This window comes from Papilio machaon, chromosome 12 (genome assembly GCF_912999745.1).
Source record: "Papilio machaon chromosome 12, ilPapMach1.1, whole genome shotgun sequence".
Classification (NCBI taxonomy): Eukaryota; Metazoa; Arthropoda; class Insecta; order Lepidoptera; family Papilionidae; genus Papilio; species Papilio machaon.
In genome coordinates this window covers 1651022-1668074 of record NC_059997.1, presented here as the reverse complement: position 1 = coordinate 1668074, position 17053 = coordinate 1651022, and the positions used below count along the sequence as shown (strand labels likewise).

General features: G+C 31.1%; 1 protein-coding gene across 1 annotated transcript; it reads left to right on the top strand.

Annotated features, from left to right (window-relative positions):
• Positions 1 to 6733: 6733 nt before the first annotated feature.
• LOC106718910 (uncharacterized protein MAL13P1.304-like) lies at positions 6734 to 13978 on the top strand. The gene is made up of 8 exons (XM_045680161.1): positions 6734 to 6892; positions 7084 to 7322; positions 7849 to 7966; positions 8256 to 10843; positions 11357 to 11514; positions 11990 to 12264; positions 13083 to 13287; positions 13884 to 13978. The coding sequence occupies exons 2-8, from the start codon at positions 7094 to 7096 to the stop codon at positions 13947 to 13949; spliced, it is 3639 nt and encodes a 1212-aa protein (XP_045536117.1). The 5' UTR covers positions 6734 to 6892; positions 7084 to 7093; the 3' UTR covers positions 13950 to 13978.
• The last annotated feature ends 3075 nt before the right edge of the window (positions 13979 to 17053 follow it).

Here is a 17053-nt window from a genome sequence, read left to right as displayed (position 1 = left end):
GCACTACAAAACCGTGGTAACCCCAACATTGCTCTGAGACCGTTATAATGTATTTAAAAATAATATATATTTTGTTAAGTACTTATTTACATCACACGCTTTAAATGTTAGTCGATTGCAGAAATTAAAATTGACTATTTGTATAAGTTAAAACGACTCTATTCCTTTTATTAATCTCAATAAAGTATCAAAACTAAGTCAACATTTTTGGCAACAATGTATTTTGTTATGCAAATATGTTAAGAGAAGCGATCAAATTAAATGATCTAGAAACTTTATACAAAGTTGCAATGCGTAAATAAAATCTACATCATGTGGTTATTAGAAAACTTTCTTTCAAATGCACTTTTAAAAGTTTTCCTTATACGCTGCTTCGTTATTACTTACCTGGGATTTCTTACAAAGTGGTTGGAAAGGCGCCAAATATTTACACTTTCTTTTGATAAACATTCTACAGATTATACAAGGTACAGGTACTAAAAAATTCTTGGATAGAGTAACTTTTACAACCCAACTTTAAAAATAAGATTAAAACATTAAAATATAATAATATTTTTGCAATAATACTCAACAAGTGAAGATGTAAGAAAGTATTTTGAAGATATACTTCAAGTAATAGATTAAAATAGTAGTTTTACATTATTTTTAAATTGAAACTACAACTTACATAAATGTATTTTAGTGTAATACTTATTATTACCACTTACAACAATTCAGATTCAGAAAACCCTGCACTTTTCACTCCCTTTTGTGCGCGACTGCAGAGGTTTTAATAAAAATAAAATAGCTCTTTGTTCTTTTGCAACACTCCGTTTTCATTGAAACTAAAGTTCATTTTATTGTGTGTTATTTCGTGTCGCTGTCTCCATAAAAGAATTACCATAAAGAAATATTAATATTACAATTATTATAAACTAGCTGTCGCCCGCGACTCCGTCCGCGCGGATTAAAAAAACATAACAAGTAGCAGCAGTGTATTATCTACATTTATGCCAAATTTCATCAAGATTCGTTAAGCCGTTCTGAAGATACCTTCAAACAAACATCCATCCATCCCTCAAAACATTCGCATTATAATATTAGTAAGAAGTAAGATATTTTCCTTTATTCAGTATAAAACGTTTCCTTTATTTAAGGTAATAAATGTAGTAAAATAAATATAGTCGACTACCTAGCTTTAGAGTGTTAGCGTAGTGGTTAAGCACTTAATCAGCATTGGGTTCGATCCCCGCTATGTGTACAATGTGTTTACGGTTTGAACATCACATGTTCATTTATTCGACGTTCTTATTATTATTATAATAATTCATTTCTGGGAATACCCAGATATATACCCATAAACCCATACCCATACCATACCATAATTATAATAATAATTTAGCGGTGTAAAATTACTTCAAAACTGAGTTTTTCAACACAATTTAAATACAATTTTAAACCTAATTTTTGTTAATATTTTATTATACATTCTTAATTAAATTTTTCTTTATAAAGTTAAATATAGAAAAGTTTTATTTAAGCTACGAAAAGAAAGGAGTTTTAAATTGCATTTTGTACATTGTTGTTACAAAGAAAACTTAAATTTTTCTTTTTTAAGTCTTTGTATTGACATTTACTTAAAAAAGAAAACTACGGCTTTGTTAAACTTAGTTCAAAACGTTTGGACCGATGCCAGGCATGACATTTTCAAATGTCTACTGCATTTAATGGACGTCTAAGTTTTTTGTAAAACGTACAATCAATATACTTTAAGTTGAAAGGACAATTCACTTTGTAATTTTCTTTATAAAATATAAAGAATGGCTTAAACCCCAACAAACTAATGTGAGATACTTTGTACACAAGAAAATATATCTTATATATATAAAAGAAAGTTGTGTTAGTTACACCATTTATAACTCAAGAACGGCTAAATCGATTTGACTGAAAATTGGTGGGCAGGTAGTTTAGAACCAGGAAACGGACATAGGATAATTTTTACCCCGTTTTCTATTTTTTATTCCGCGCGGACGGAGTCGCGGGTAAAAGCTAGTATTTTATAAAATATAACTTACCTTTAAAAAATTGGAAGACAAAACTTAAGCAAGCAAAGCTTACTTATTTTGTACAAATACGGGTAAAAAATTGTACCATCTATTTGAATCAATTAAAGAACCTTTAGTAACTTAACTTGCTATTAGTTTTATTCGAATCGACATAAAAAATTATATGGAAAAGACCTATTTTTAAAATAAAAACCTACCGCAAAAGCCAAACTATAGTAGAGTCGAATACCCTGAATAGCTGGAAATTCTCAAGGCAATAAAGCGATATTTCCCAAGAGGACTCTAAGTAACACTTCTCGCATTTAAAATAATGGTTAGTTCCTTGTTTGTAATGTTTAAAATGTAACAAAAACTAATAACGGCTTTGAATGCAGTATATTATCTATTTGCTTGGATTCCTTGCCCGGAATGTAATAAAAAATATACAGTAATGGATGCGGTATAATTAAGCGATTCGTACGCTCCATTGAGTCCCTTCGCTGGATAGATAACAGACAGACAGGCGTCTATTTCTCGGATGAGTTTCCAATAATCGATGGGAAGGAACACATCAGGCGTTTAGTAGACATTTACAGATCTTCAGTATTCTCAATTAGGTAATGGATTTTATTATGGTTTTCGCGTTTTTTTTTTTATTAATGTTAAAAGGTATTTAAGTTGGTATGCCATGTCCGTTCCATTGTGACCATTTATAACTTCATAGGTACTACTTATTAATGCGTCAATCGATCTACTGGCTTCTTTTAACATAATCTTTAATCGTTTATACCTTTTCTTCATCTATGTATACAAAATGCCAACTGAACTAATTTCATAGTGAAAACAGTCAAAAAATCTTACTCTTACTAATAATAGAAATGCGAATGTTTAGATGGATGGATGTTTGTTTGAAGGTATGTCCGGAACGGCTCAACGGATTTTAATATAATTTGGCAAAGATGTAGAACATAGTCTGGAAGAACACATAGGCTACTAATGAGTGTATTTTTTAACTCTGCGCACACGGAGTCATGGGCGACAGCTAGTTGTGGAATAAAGTTCAAGCTGCTAAGACAAACTAAGAAAAATTAATATTTAACAATTCTTTATTAATTCTATTTAGTTCTAATATTAGTTCGCTAAGACGTATATTATACTGAGAACCACAAATCCATGGTTATGGATTCATTACTGTTTTGCGTTTAGGCTCTAGTAACTGAACGTTTCATTTAAATATTATTGATAAACTATTTTAGTCTTCATAAAAAAATACAAATTGAATCACCAAAGCAATCCTTTCTCAATTCTATATATCCCTCTTTTAGGGACTAACGTAAATCTTCTAAATTCTTGTTTTAAAACCATGTTTCAATTACAAAAATGTGTGTATCGAATACAAAGACATCATTTAAATTGGACAATAATATTGTGTTACTAGTAAATTGTCTTAAAAAATACATGCTAAGACGCGCTCTTATAGTCTCTCTATAGATAAACATAGATCTTAGATGTTTGTCTTTCTACTAATGAATTTACCGTTCATTGCTCTAGACTAATATATAATATTAAGTCATAAACATCCGCGTATCTCAGGGGATTAACTCAAGATTGCTTCCTCTCTGTTCTCTTCTATCCAATTTATTTGTTATACTAGCTTTGTCATATTAAACTAATTCAAGTATCTAATACGTTCGGGAATAAATGTTACTACCTCTAAATTATGCAATGTGCTAAATATAAAAGAAAATAAAGTAATATTTATCCCATTTGGTACCGTAGTTTACAGTCCTGAGTGCATCCAGAAGAAGATTTAACGTATACCTGTCTCTCACTCCCCTTTTGCGATACATCTTCCTCTTCCGTCATGTAACGAAATGTACATAAGCGTGACTCTTGAAGAATTGTTTGTTTTTTTCATAAACTTATTGATTGTCATCGGTTATGTACCGAGAGAGTCGACATAAAGATTTTTATATCGTCTAGTTACTATAGATTCAGAATTTGTTTCTTTGTCAGGGCCCACTTAATCGTGTGAACCAAAAATCAAATTTAAGTATTACAAACCTTATACTCTTTTTCTATAATAGTAAAATATTCAGGTGATAGAAGATGCCGAATTGTGATTGGCGAAGGCGCCCCATTCGTCTGTGACTTACGACGGCAATTTATAGATAATGGCATTTTCGGTCCATAATGCATAAGGGGTAAATTGACATTATAGAGTAAGCAATTTTTTATAATTTTTGCATTTTACTTTATTTACAAATAAACTTTTAATCATCATTAATGTGTATATTTTGTAAATGAAATAGGATTCACGTCGTTGTTAGAATTTATGACCATCTGTTTCGTAACAGACAATCGTTAGGCTATTGCATTATATTTTATCTGTGCTATACACAACAAAGTAGGTTAGCTATCATTAATTATGTTATATTTGAATACAAACAAACGAAGTGGCCAGTCACGCTAATTATTAATTAAGCTTTCGCTTTGTAAGACCGCGCTCGTAACAAATATATTTACAGTACTTAATATATTCTAAATCCTTTAGTGCTACCTAATAGACATAATAACTAAACTTCATATCTTTTACGAAGTTTTTCTTCTAGTTGGACCACAGATACGAAATTCTAACCAATACAAATATGTTTAATATGTGAAAAGGAAGACAATAACAAGCATGTTTTTTTAAATAACTGGCTGTCGCCCGCGACTCTGTCCGCGCGGAATGAAAAAAAACTTAATATGTAGTCTATGTGTTTTTCCAGACTATGTTCTACATCTGTGCCAAATTTCATCAAGATCCGTTGAGTCGTTCCGGAGATACCTTCAAACAAACATCCATCTAAACTTTCTCATTTATAAGATTAGTAATTAAATTAAATTTAAGAGTGTTTAAAAATCATTTTGTGGCTGTTTTTACTATGGGAGGATTATCCTCCCTCAGTATAAAAGAATTAAAAAACTTTTCAGTTTGCTTATTCACTTTCGATACCAATTCGTAAAAAAAGTGTTAAAGATTGGCCGTAAATAATCTAACTAAACTTTTTACATCTTATATTTTTTATAAAATGTTGCTTCGCCGTATTGATTAATTTCGACTCGCTAGACAATACCTAAAAGAGTTCTCAAATTATCATTACGACGAACTATCAATGACAAGATCTTTACGACTTAGGGCAAACATCAAGCAAAGGTTTCATATTTTATTTCGGACGACGAGATTTAAATGTATCTATTATTTTTTACGACTCATTTTCTAACTGTTACGGTTGAATAAATCAAGACATAAAAATTTACACCCCCATAAAATATGTAATATAATGTATAAAGTTGCAATAGAGGCATACATACATCAAGTAATATATTATGACTTGGTGATAAAAAATTGTAGTGAGACCGTGTACTAAGATCAAGGACTTTCTAAAGAAACCAAAAAAGCCTAAGTGGATTGGCAGCAGGCAAGATGACCTCCCCAAATCTTAGCGTGGCAGCTGTATCTATCCTTTATGAACCTCATGACGAATCACAATCATGCATGCGTTCAAACATTAAACCAAGTCTAATAAACAGGTTTTTAGTAACTAAAATTTGTCTTCACGCCTAGCTACTAGCCTGTCTACCGTATACTCGTAGGCAGTGTCTTTTTAAATTTAATACGCACAATATTTCAACCGTTAAGCTTTTGAGGCTCGCTCGCCACATATATGTGTAAATACTGGTGAAATAATTGCATCGTAGCGAATTAAAGTGAAGGAATAATAAAACATTACTTATATACGCAAGACGATCACTTTAGCGCTAGTGACAATAAACCACTGCGGTTATTATATCATTAATTTTGTTCAATATTTTTATTGTTATAAAATTGTATTGGTAAAAAATTAAAATAAATAAATAAAAAAGTTGTAGTAATAGTTAATTAAATCATTAAAACTTTCTTGAAACATTATCATAAACTAGTATATAGACGGCTAAACACTGACTCAGTGAGCGACTCGCCGCGTCCGCGAAATAATACAAGTACAATGCCCGAATACTGAAACGTCACTTAAATATGTAAGAGCGTCTTAAATTATAAGACCACGCTTAAATGGTCACCCTGATGAAGGATTAGTGGGTGCCAACATCGGGCGAATACGTGAGTGTAATAGTAATAGTTTGTATATTAAGTTGATTTATTTTTAGTAAATATCTACTTTTTCTTAATATTTCATCACAGGCGACAACGTCACAAACGCATAACCAATTTCTAAACTCTGTATAAAATTACACGAGGATCTGGTGACATTTTTTGACGTTTATTCGGGGGCGCTAGTGATCTGCCATAGTTCTAGTTTGACTTATGCTGATGCCCATCGGTTCAGATTGCCTTATTATGTCGGTCTATAGATTTTTAGATTTCCTTTGATTTTGGCCAAAAGCCTTGAATCAATTGCTAATACATTTAAGAAGTACCAAATTAAACGTTCCTACACAGGCTCGAGGTCACCTTTTTATTTCAATTTCATTCTTATTATTAATAAGAGAAGCTTGGTTTCCAGGATATGGAAATTAATTTAATTAAATACACACAAACAATTAAACACATTTAATGTTTTATTTTTACCATTGTAAACAGAGAATCAAAATCTTACATAGCATTTTCACTTTTGACAATGCTTACGAAACGGAACGTTTTGTTATTTAAAATCGAACAACAATTCAACCGTCAAACTCACTTCTGCTCTTGTTTTCAAAAAGTTTGTTATTATTTGTTTGTGTGATTCGTGTAACAAAAAACTTTGACAACGATTATAACCATGTGTAAATATTGAATAAAATAAAGTTGAAATATATTTACAAACCTTATTGGCGCTATACAGGTATTAACTTCTACAAAATTTTTTTTTGTCACAGTAACTAGCAAATGTTACAAAAAATTTAAAATAAATACACCAAACCTCTAAATTCTCATTTCATTTGTTTTATAACTGTAATATAACTATTTAACTTTAATTAACTTAACTTACATTAACCATATTGTCAAATACAATTCTGTTAGTACATTTTCCAGCTGAGTAACAATGCATAGATCAAAAATACCGTCTCCCGCTCGCTCTGAGGGTGCGAAAGTAACCCCAAGGAGGCATCGATTTAGATCATCACGGAGCGTGTCGTCACCCGCTCGTTCAGATGTTTCAGTCAAACTATCGTCCATTGTACAAATGCATGCAATGCAGTCACCTTTACTATCACCCCTCAAGACTCGGAGATCTGTGTTATCCGATAACACTGATATTGAAGTGCCCGGACGTAAGTAAAACTTTAATAAAGTAATACTTAATATGCTTCTTCATGTATTTTTTGTTTTAATTGTGTAATTTTACTACAGTAATACCTGGATTAAAACATTCATTTGTTCGTCTTTAAAAAGAATGTAAAGGTTGACAATCAGCTCCAACCAACCTTCCAGGATGTGGTGCATCTTTGTCGAAAATACATGAATCCTAAGTCAAGAAAAAACATAATAATTTTCTGAACGACATATTAGATTTCATAAGCAAACTAATTTTTAATAATATAAATGAAATAACTTAAAAAATCATTTACTTTGCTTATTTTTACTTATTAACTCATTTATTAAGTTACTTTTCTGATTAATTAGCTAAGTAAACACCTTAAACTATCATTCAAGTTAAATAAATTTTTCTTGACATATTAATAGAAGCAATTTAGTATTTCAAAACTTTAAAGTATGTAAATGTAACTTAACAGAGCCATCTAGATATCCATGTTTATAATTTGAATTAAAAAATAATCTATAATTACAAATTTTTAGGCCAAAGCTGGTGGAAAAGATTAGAGGAAAACTCGAGAGATGTAATGGAGGTATTTGAAAGCAAAACAACGGAGCAAATGGAAAATATAGATGAATACATTGAAGCTGATTTTAAAAGGTAAATTTAATTTTAGCCATTATAAAGAATGTATAAATAAAAACAAACTGCTATTTATAATTGTTTTAACAATCTCTTAAATTCTACTTTTTAATCGGGAAGTGCCTGAAAACCCATTCACTGAGTTTAGACTAGTGTCGGCTAACCTGAGCTACCCCTCTTTGCCATCGCATACATAATGGACCTATCTGTGTTGTACCGCTTTCTTTGATGACATTTTTTGACTTTAGCATTACAACACATGCTATTTTGAACTAAATTTATATATAACTTTTTTAATCTCTTACAGTCAAGAGAATAACTACACACTGGACTTGCCAGAAAGCAGTGATGGCGAGTCAATTAATAGTATAGTTCTGCCTCAAAGAAAGTTTTTTAGTCAAAAGCAAACTCAATCAAATAAATTGTTTAATAAAATTATAGAAAATAGAGAAAACTTAACACATCGTAAAAGTAAAGCTAACACCGATAATACAATATTTGTTGGTAAAAAGAATTTCTTTAATAAAGACACAGAAGTAAGAAGAAGTAGACCAGCTTTCCCACCAGGGCTGCTAAACATGACAGACAAGACTTTAATAAATAAAACTCACGATATCACAAAGCATGAACAAGTTCGGAATCTTTTAGGTAACCGTGCAGGTACAAAACGCAAAAACATGTTTGCTGATTTCATTATGTCAGAAAGTGAAGATGAAATCCCTGATATTCAACCAAATGTGTTTGGATTTGCAAAAAGCAAACAGCCACAACGTAAAATTTCTTTACAAGGCACCCGTAACACTTCACCAAGATCCAATGAAACTGATCTGGAATTTGATGATTGGCAACATTTACCATCATCGACAATGGTCGACAATGAGTTTGGTAATACAGAAAGTTCTCCATTAAAAAGACCAAGATTGAGTAAGCCTGATAGTGTTATAGAAGAAGTACGAGGAAATGTTAGAAATAAACTTGACAAAACTAAGCTAACACTGATTATGTCTCATGGTTTGGAAGATGATAATGAATTTGAAGAATCTGATAAAAAGCGAGATCCCAAAAATACGCATGAAAAAACACTTACACAAATACCTGAAACAGATACTGCAAGACCATTCATAGCAGAAATAATCGAAGTTGAAAGTGATGATGAGCACAATTTTACTTTAAGGTATGATAATGATGATAAAAATATGCAAGATGATGAAATGGACGTAACTGTAAAAGAGCTTGAAAAAGACAATTCGAACAGTAATAAAAATAATATCAACAAAACAGTAACTGCTACAGACAAAGAATTAAAGTCTCCAAGATCACTGAAGGATAATGTGCCAAATGCTAATAAAAGTGTTATAGTTGAAGAACAAGAACAAAACAAAAATATCTCCTGGAAAGTACTGAAAACACATAAAGAACAACATGCTGCGATTATTACTAGAGAAGATCTAGTTGAAAAAGATGTGAACAAAACCATGAACACTTCAATATCGGCGTCAAATAATAAAGACGCTTGTGATGAAATAGACAACCCGGAAATAAACATTGAAAGGGGAAACAGTAATATTAACAAAGAAAAAACTAATTCCGAAACAGAAGTAATCAAAAACCCATCTAATGATATTCCACAAAAGAATGCTGCAATAATTGAAAGAATACAAAAAGATGATGTTATGCAAAAAGAAAAATCTAAAAATAGAGAAGATAAATTTAACCAAGTTGAAGCTCAGCAAGAAAGAAATAGTATTGAAAATATCAATGAAGAAATCCAAAAATTTGTAGATGAGAACATGACAGTGGATGGTAATATCAACAATTCTGGTAGAGATTTAAATAAAGTTAGAGAAGAAGAAAATCACAATGTAAATAATAAGGAGGATACAGAATCTTGTATAGAAACAACACACATTCATATTAATGATGAAACAGATAAGAACAACCATCATGTAGCAAATCCTAAATTAAATGAAAGTAAGGAAGAAACTGTTAAAAAAACTCCAATTTCTACGATGCAAGAGAAAACTAACACAAGGTTCGAAGAAAATCCAGGAGCTGTTGAGGAACTACAAGAGCAAAATGACAATTTGAATGAAAACACGGAAATGAATAAAGTAGTGAACGAAAGTAATAAAGAAACTCGAAAAGTCGCAATACCTTCTGTGGATGCGAACATCAAACAAGCAGATGGGGACGACAATAATGAAAATTCAGAAGTAGATGAAGAACATAATCCGGAACATAGTAAAACTACAAATAAAAGTCTTAATTCAGTAAAGCAAGCATCTTCAAATGAAAATATACTGACAGACGATGAAGATAGTAAACACAATGATGAAGAGAATATCACGGAAGATAATGAAACTACAAATAAAAGTCATGAAGAATCAAATAAAATGACATCTGTTGATGAAAATAATATAACAGATGACGAAGACAATGAAGAAGAAAATCAAGTTGACGACGAAGACAATGCGGAAGTAACTGAAGAACAAAATGAGACAAATGATGAAAATGATAAACAGGCTGGAGAATCCTCAATGGATGCGAATATCGAGTCCGATGATGGTGAAAATCCTGAAGACAGTGATGCAGAAGATAATGATGAAAACGACGCCGAAGAAAATGAAATAACAGAGGAGAATGATGAAGAAATGGATAGTGAACACGAAATATCTTCTATAAATAAGAGTATTGAAATGGAAAATGAAGAAATTGATGCAAACAACGAAGAAGATAATGCAGAAGAGAATGAAGTGGAAAATGAAAGTGATGAAGGAATCAGTGATCGAATTGGAATGCCTTCTATGAATATTGAAACAGATGATGAAGACAATAATGAAGAAATAAACAATGATAGCAATGCAAAAACTGATAACCAAGTAACATTTTCAAAAGGTAAAGAACTAACTGTCAAGTATTTTAATTTAATAACACATTCATTATAAAATTAACTACTTAAAGTAAATGATGAATCCACTGATTAGTTCGTATTTTAAAGTGATATTTACTCAGTAGTTAATCAAGTTATCTCATCAAAAACACAAATTAGTCAAAGAAACATTTTTTAATGCTTCGCTGATGTTATATAATGATATAATTGGAACGAAGTTCCTTATCGCGCGTTGTGAAAGGGGGCTAGACGGAAAAAATTCTTAGGAAAAGTTGTCACGACACTTTTTGCTATAGTAAGTATGTTAACGACGAATGAGCCAGCTGAGCTACTTCACCATGGCAACGACGTGACAATATATAACGAAAATTCATAGAAATAAAATGTTCTTCTTGTGAAGACTTAAGTTTTTTATTCATAGAATAAACATTGGTTCCTTCACTAATTAATAGAAAGGAACTTCGTTCCATCCGGGTGTCCCAACACACCTCTCAAGTTTTTTTATTTACTGTCATTAGGTCGAATATATCTAACTAATGTAACTGGGGAGTCAACGCACTCTTACGCTGAGGAAGCAGCAGACTCCGACCCTGAAGATGCGCAGACGCGGCAGCTGGCGCTGGAGCAATATCTTATGAAGATCAAAAATGATAATATTGAGAAGAGACGGAAAATGGTATGTTTTATAGAGTGCTAAAAAAATTTTTTACTAGTGGTTTGTTGTGTGCTGAAAGGTATATATTTATTTGTTTGTAAAAATAATTCTAAAAGTTGTGTAAACTCATCTATACATATAAAAGAAAGTCGTGTTAGTTACACTATTTATAACTCAAGATCGGTCGAGCTGATTTAGCTGAAAATTGATGGGGAGGTAGCTTAGAACTAGGAGACGGACATAGGAACCTTTTTATCTTGTGTGTATTTTTTTTCCGCGCGGACGGAATCGCGGGTAAAAAGCTAGTTTATAATATAACTTTAGAATACTAGATATTGTTTCAATGTATGAAATTTTCTCAGAGTTCAGATTAGTGTCTGAATTTCCAAGTTTAAAGTTAAATCAACAGTTAATACCATGTTTTCAGTTTTTGGTTGTATTTAAAAAAAACTTTTTAAATATGTTTTAATTTCTCTGTCAATTTTAAACATTACAGTTAGAAGAGGTCAGAAATTCACTAAAGACAAGATCAAGGGAGCCTTTTAACAATTTCAAAGCTCCCGCTCGGCCTAGACCAAGAACTCAGCAACGTTCCGATGTACCTCAACAGACGAAGACCAATAAGAAAACATCTCTACTGAATGTAGAAAACTTACCACCAGAATTGTTAGACGATATGAGATACAAACCTCCACGTAGATATCAGCCCAAAAGTGCTGCCTGGATCACAAAGAAACTTTATAAATATCTTGAAACTAAACTAGAACCCAAGTAAGTAATAGTAATAAAATACCTAACACATTAATAGAAATTACTTCATCATCAGCTCACTATACGTCCCCACCGAGGGACTCGGAGCCTACCCTAAAGTTAGAGGTGACTAGGTCATAGTCAACCACGCTTGCCCTGTGCAAGTTGACTTCACACATATCATTGAATTTCTTCTCAGATATGTGCAGCATCACGATATTTTCCTTCACCGTAAGAACGTCGGATAAATGTACATATGTAAATCGAAAATCGAAAAACACATTGGTACATGGCGGGATTCGAACCCAGGACCTGCAGATTGCAAGTCAAGTGCTTAACCCCTGAGCCACCGACGCTCAATAGAAATTACTTACATTTTTATATTTATTTTCCTAATGTATTTAGGTTCATATTGAAAGCAAGGAAACATATAGTCATAGTCTTATGATTGTACAATTTATATCGGAAATACAAACTAAATGTGATGGGACACATTAACTTCATACAACTGTAGAAAATACAGTTTATCGATAGGGAACAAATAAAAGTGAATTTTTTGGTTCAAATTGTTGAAATTAATGAAACAAACATATTAGTGTCTTTTGATTGTTGTTATTATAATTTAATTTAATTGATGAATTTGGCAGTTATTTTCTTCTTTTTTTTTTTTGCTATGTCATAGTAACATATGTATTATAGATATGAAATATTAGTGTCCTTTTATTTTTGTGTCACTTCTAAAAAAAACATCCTATGAATTTATTTTTATTTTTTAATTTATTTTTATTTCTAAAATGACATTTATTTTTTTGCTGTGTAATAGTAAATTTTTTTTATAGATATGACTACAAGGCTCGTGTGAAAGCGGAGAAGATAACAGAGGCGCTATACGAGTTCAGTAAAGAGATACGTCGGCAGCGTGTGGCCGCTCCTCACACTGTCGACGTCATCAAGCTGCAGCTGGCGCGCGCAGGTCTCGTCACAACGCACTACGACTTCTACATGTTCATACACGAGTTCATGCCCAGAGAGATACGGGTTAAGGTTATTATTCAAAATATATATCTAATATATAAAATTCTCGTATCACGGGGTTCGAACTTGAACTCCACCGAAACGGCTTGACCGATTCTCATGAAATTTTGTGAGCATATTCAGTAGGTCTGAGAATCGGACATCTATTTTTCATAACCCCCCCCCTCTTAGTTTATTTTAACTGCGCGCGGAAGGAGTCGCGGGCGACAGCTAGTATTAATATAAAATATTATATGTCATGGCATTTCCACATGATGAACTGCATAGCAAACATCCTTACAGTATAAAACCAATTTGACACTTTATATAATAATTAACACGATAACATATTTTGTAATAACAATAAATAACAGATAACAATGATTAAAAAAAAATTAAGTAATATTTTTTGTCATTTTCCTTCCTAGAAATTAATTTGTTGGTTGTCAATAACATCTGCACAAGATCGCTTTTTTTTCTATTTTTACCATAGATTATAGATATATCTCTAATATATTTACTCTATATTTTAGGCATAGACTATCTGAATGGTTTCTTAACTTTATCTTTCACACATGGATCAAATTAAAGATATTTTTTTTAATAATTATCTTTTTTGTTCCCAGGTTGTACCCGATGTGGTGAATGGAATACCCTTACCAAGACAGGGTGTGTTCTCTAATATTGTTTGATACAAAATTAATTGTTTCTGTAAGATTTAAGGAACTATATTAATAAAAAATTTCAGTAAATTTCATTTTGTGTTTTAATTGTTGCTTTAATTTATTTAGAAACAAATTACAAGGAAAAATACATTAAAATCGATAATTAAAATGAAAAAACTTGTGAGCCGTCATGGGACGCCTGCCAGATGTGAAACATCGTGTGTGTACAAGTAATATGCATAAAATATTAAATATTATGATTAAATAAATAATAACGATAATGATAACAATGATTTATTAATAATAATAATTATATATATATGTATACATATGTGTACCTTAGTATAGCGTGGCAACCCGTCGCCACGGCAAGCGTCGCCACGCCAACAATTCGGTTTACAAGTGATCCTATAGATGTTTCACATCAAAAAATTAGGTTAAATAAATGAAACAATTATATTATTGATTCTAGGACTTGTTTATTTTGAAAATAGTTGGATACAAATGTACACCTATGTTACAATACAATGGAGCACCATACACATACTAAATACAGCAGTAAATGTTCACGCCTCAGCAATACACTTTAAAAATACTAATATTTTATACATGAAAAATATGCGATGACAAAATTCTGTGTTTTACGAAAAAAAAACTTAAAATTAGAAAAATTCTACACAAACTATAATCGAGTTCTATCTTTCCATATGATTGTAACAAATAGATATGAAATCGATTTTGAATGTCCAGAATCGATTTTGAAATTAATTTGATAAATCGATTCTCCATCTAATTTTCTGAAGTTCAATAAATTGTTTGCGATAAAAATGTTGATGTTATTTGAAAAAAAAATCAATGATTTTTTTTAATTTTTCAAACATTTTCAAACGGTGCATATAAATATGAGATTATGATAGTTGTCTAAATACAAATATAAAGCTTATTCTTTTGAGGCATATGACAAGATAAGTATTTATAAAAAAAAAGTACATCGAATATTAAACGTGGTATTGATAATGCTAAAACTTAAAAGTGTAGGATATTTTAAACTAGTCTTCTAGTCATTACAAAAAAAAATGGGACCCATCTGTAAGCACTTCCTTTCGATTAAAATAATTTTTATCAAAATCGGAGCACCAGGGGCGGAGTTTTGCAGTAACACACATAAAAAATACAATCGAATTGATAACCTCCTTTTTGAAGTAGGCTAAAAAGAAACTGACAGAAAAACAACACTTTTTATGTTTAATTTTTTACTGTAATTATGTTAAAAAGACGGGTAAAAAAAATTGTTGAGTCGACTTACAGAATTAAGCTACTTAAAATATCTCCTACTAAACTTAACAAATATACGTTCAGTTCATTCTAATTATTTATTAGCTATATAATACGTAATAGGGCTGTAACGAATGTTGTTCACAATCGATATAAGAAACAAAACTTTGACTAGAATCAAACATATTAAGCCCCAAAATATAAAATAATAGTTGATATTAGATTTCTACAAAAATTTATTATGACATTTAGGAAAACTGCATTTTATTTCCTTTCTTTGTTATATGTTATATATTTATAAATTATCAACTATTTCCTTCCAATTTTTTCCTTAACCAGGGCCAACAATTCTTCTTGATTTTATGCACACAAGAAATAAGTATGAACAACATTAATTTTATAAATAAGTTCCCTAACCGTTGGTTTCTGAGACTAAAATCTCTGTATAAAACATATCGTCATCCCTGTTATTATCTTCTACAAAACAGAGATAAAAATATGTTTTAAACAGAGATTTTGGTTTAAGAAACCTAGGTTAAGTTGTCACAGTTATATTTCTGTAAATCATTTCGTTCCAACCCTATAACATAAGTGCTTGTTTCAAGTTGATAGTGCAGGGACGCAGCCGTTTGCTCGAGTCCTAGTTCAATTTAGAGCAAGTTGAACGTCACAAGTGAATCGCTCAGTCGCTAGTTCGACGTAAACTCTTACAAACATGTCAAACGTTTGATATTATAGGGGTTCCACATTAGTGGCTTTACGAACCATTAATGGCGACACAAAATACCATGTCATTTTTATGGTGAGAACGCCCCCGCGAAAACCATCCACATTCACGTACAATACAAGCTTCTTCGCGGAACTAATGTGGAGTCGCCATTAAACAATTATTAAGTGCAATTCCTACGTAAATATTTTCATATTACATCATATGTTTTATATTTCGAAACTGCACTCGCGCCTGCGCCCGCATATTAACGTGAACAAGCAATAAACGTAGACTAAATACGTAAAATAATAATCTCTAATTAACTAATATTGAGAAGTGTACAAAAGAATCAATAAAGAAATACGTATATAACATGATTCAAGCTATTCAATAGATTTTGCATAAATATTGATTTATTAGCAAAAATAATACTACTTTATATAAATGCCGTACATATATACTAAGATTCCCTAAATTGTGACGAATTGTGACCAAAAAGTTGCCAAAATTACTAAGATTATGAGAAATATAATAACATTATTTTTAATTAGCAAATTTAAAAATGTATGAGTATGTTTTAATGTTAAATGATTTTATTTTATATATTAGCTTATATTATTGTGTTTTATTAAGGCACAATAATTCAGCCAAATTTATCTAACGTAAGGACAGTTACAAGAAATTACTGTATTTTACTATATTTAAAAATATATAGGATATTTAATGCGAAATGAAAAAATAATGAATAGAAAACGCTGACCTCTATAAATGGATAGGTCATTATTTGTAAATGACAGCTTTTATTTAGTTCCGACTTAAACGCGCGTTTAAATTTCTTAACAGTTTTTCTCTATTATTAGTTCGAATTCTAACCACCGCTATCAACCATAACGATCAGCGCCAAAATGGCGTAAACCAAATAAGCACAAAATACTACGACATATAGCCTATCCATGTATAAAGGTGAGTTTTATAAATTTTGAGATATGAATAGATAGTATATGGTTTCGGAATGTATGTCGTACTGTCTTTAAGGTTTTTTAAATCAACCGTCTTAAGTCATAATCTTAGTATTAATTTCAATCCAATTACATTAAACGTTATTAATTATTAGTTTCCAATATATAATTGTTCAAAAACGGATTGT

Excerpts from the sequence above, each read along its gene's own strand:
- LOC106718910 (XM_045680161.1), top strand. The coding sequence starts at position 7,094 with ATGCATAGATCAAAAATACCGTCTCCCGCTCGCTCTGAGGGTGCGAAA. Across the intron at positions 7,323-7,848 it reads TGATATTGAAGTGCCCGGAC|GCCAAAGCTGGTGGAAAAGA; the intron begins GTAAGTAAAACT and ends ACAAATTTTTAG. Across the intron at positions 12,265-13,082 it reads GAAACTAAACTAGAACCCAA|ATATGACTACAAGGCTCGTG; the intron begins GTAAGTAATAGT and ends TTTTTTTTATAG.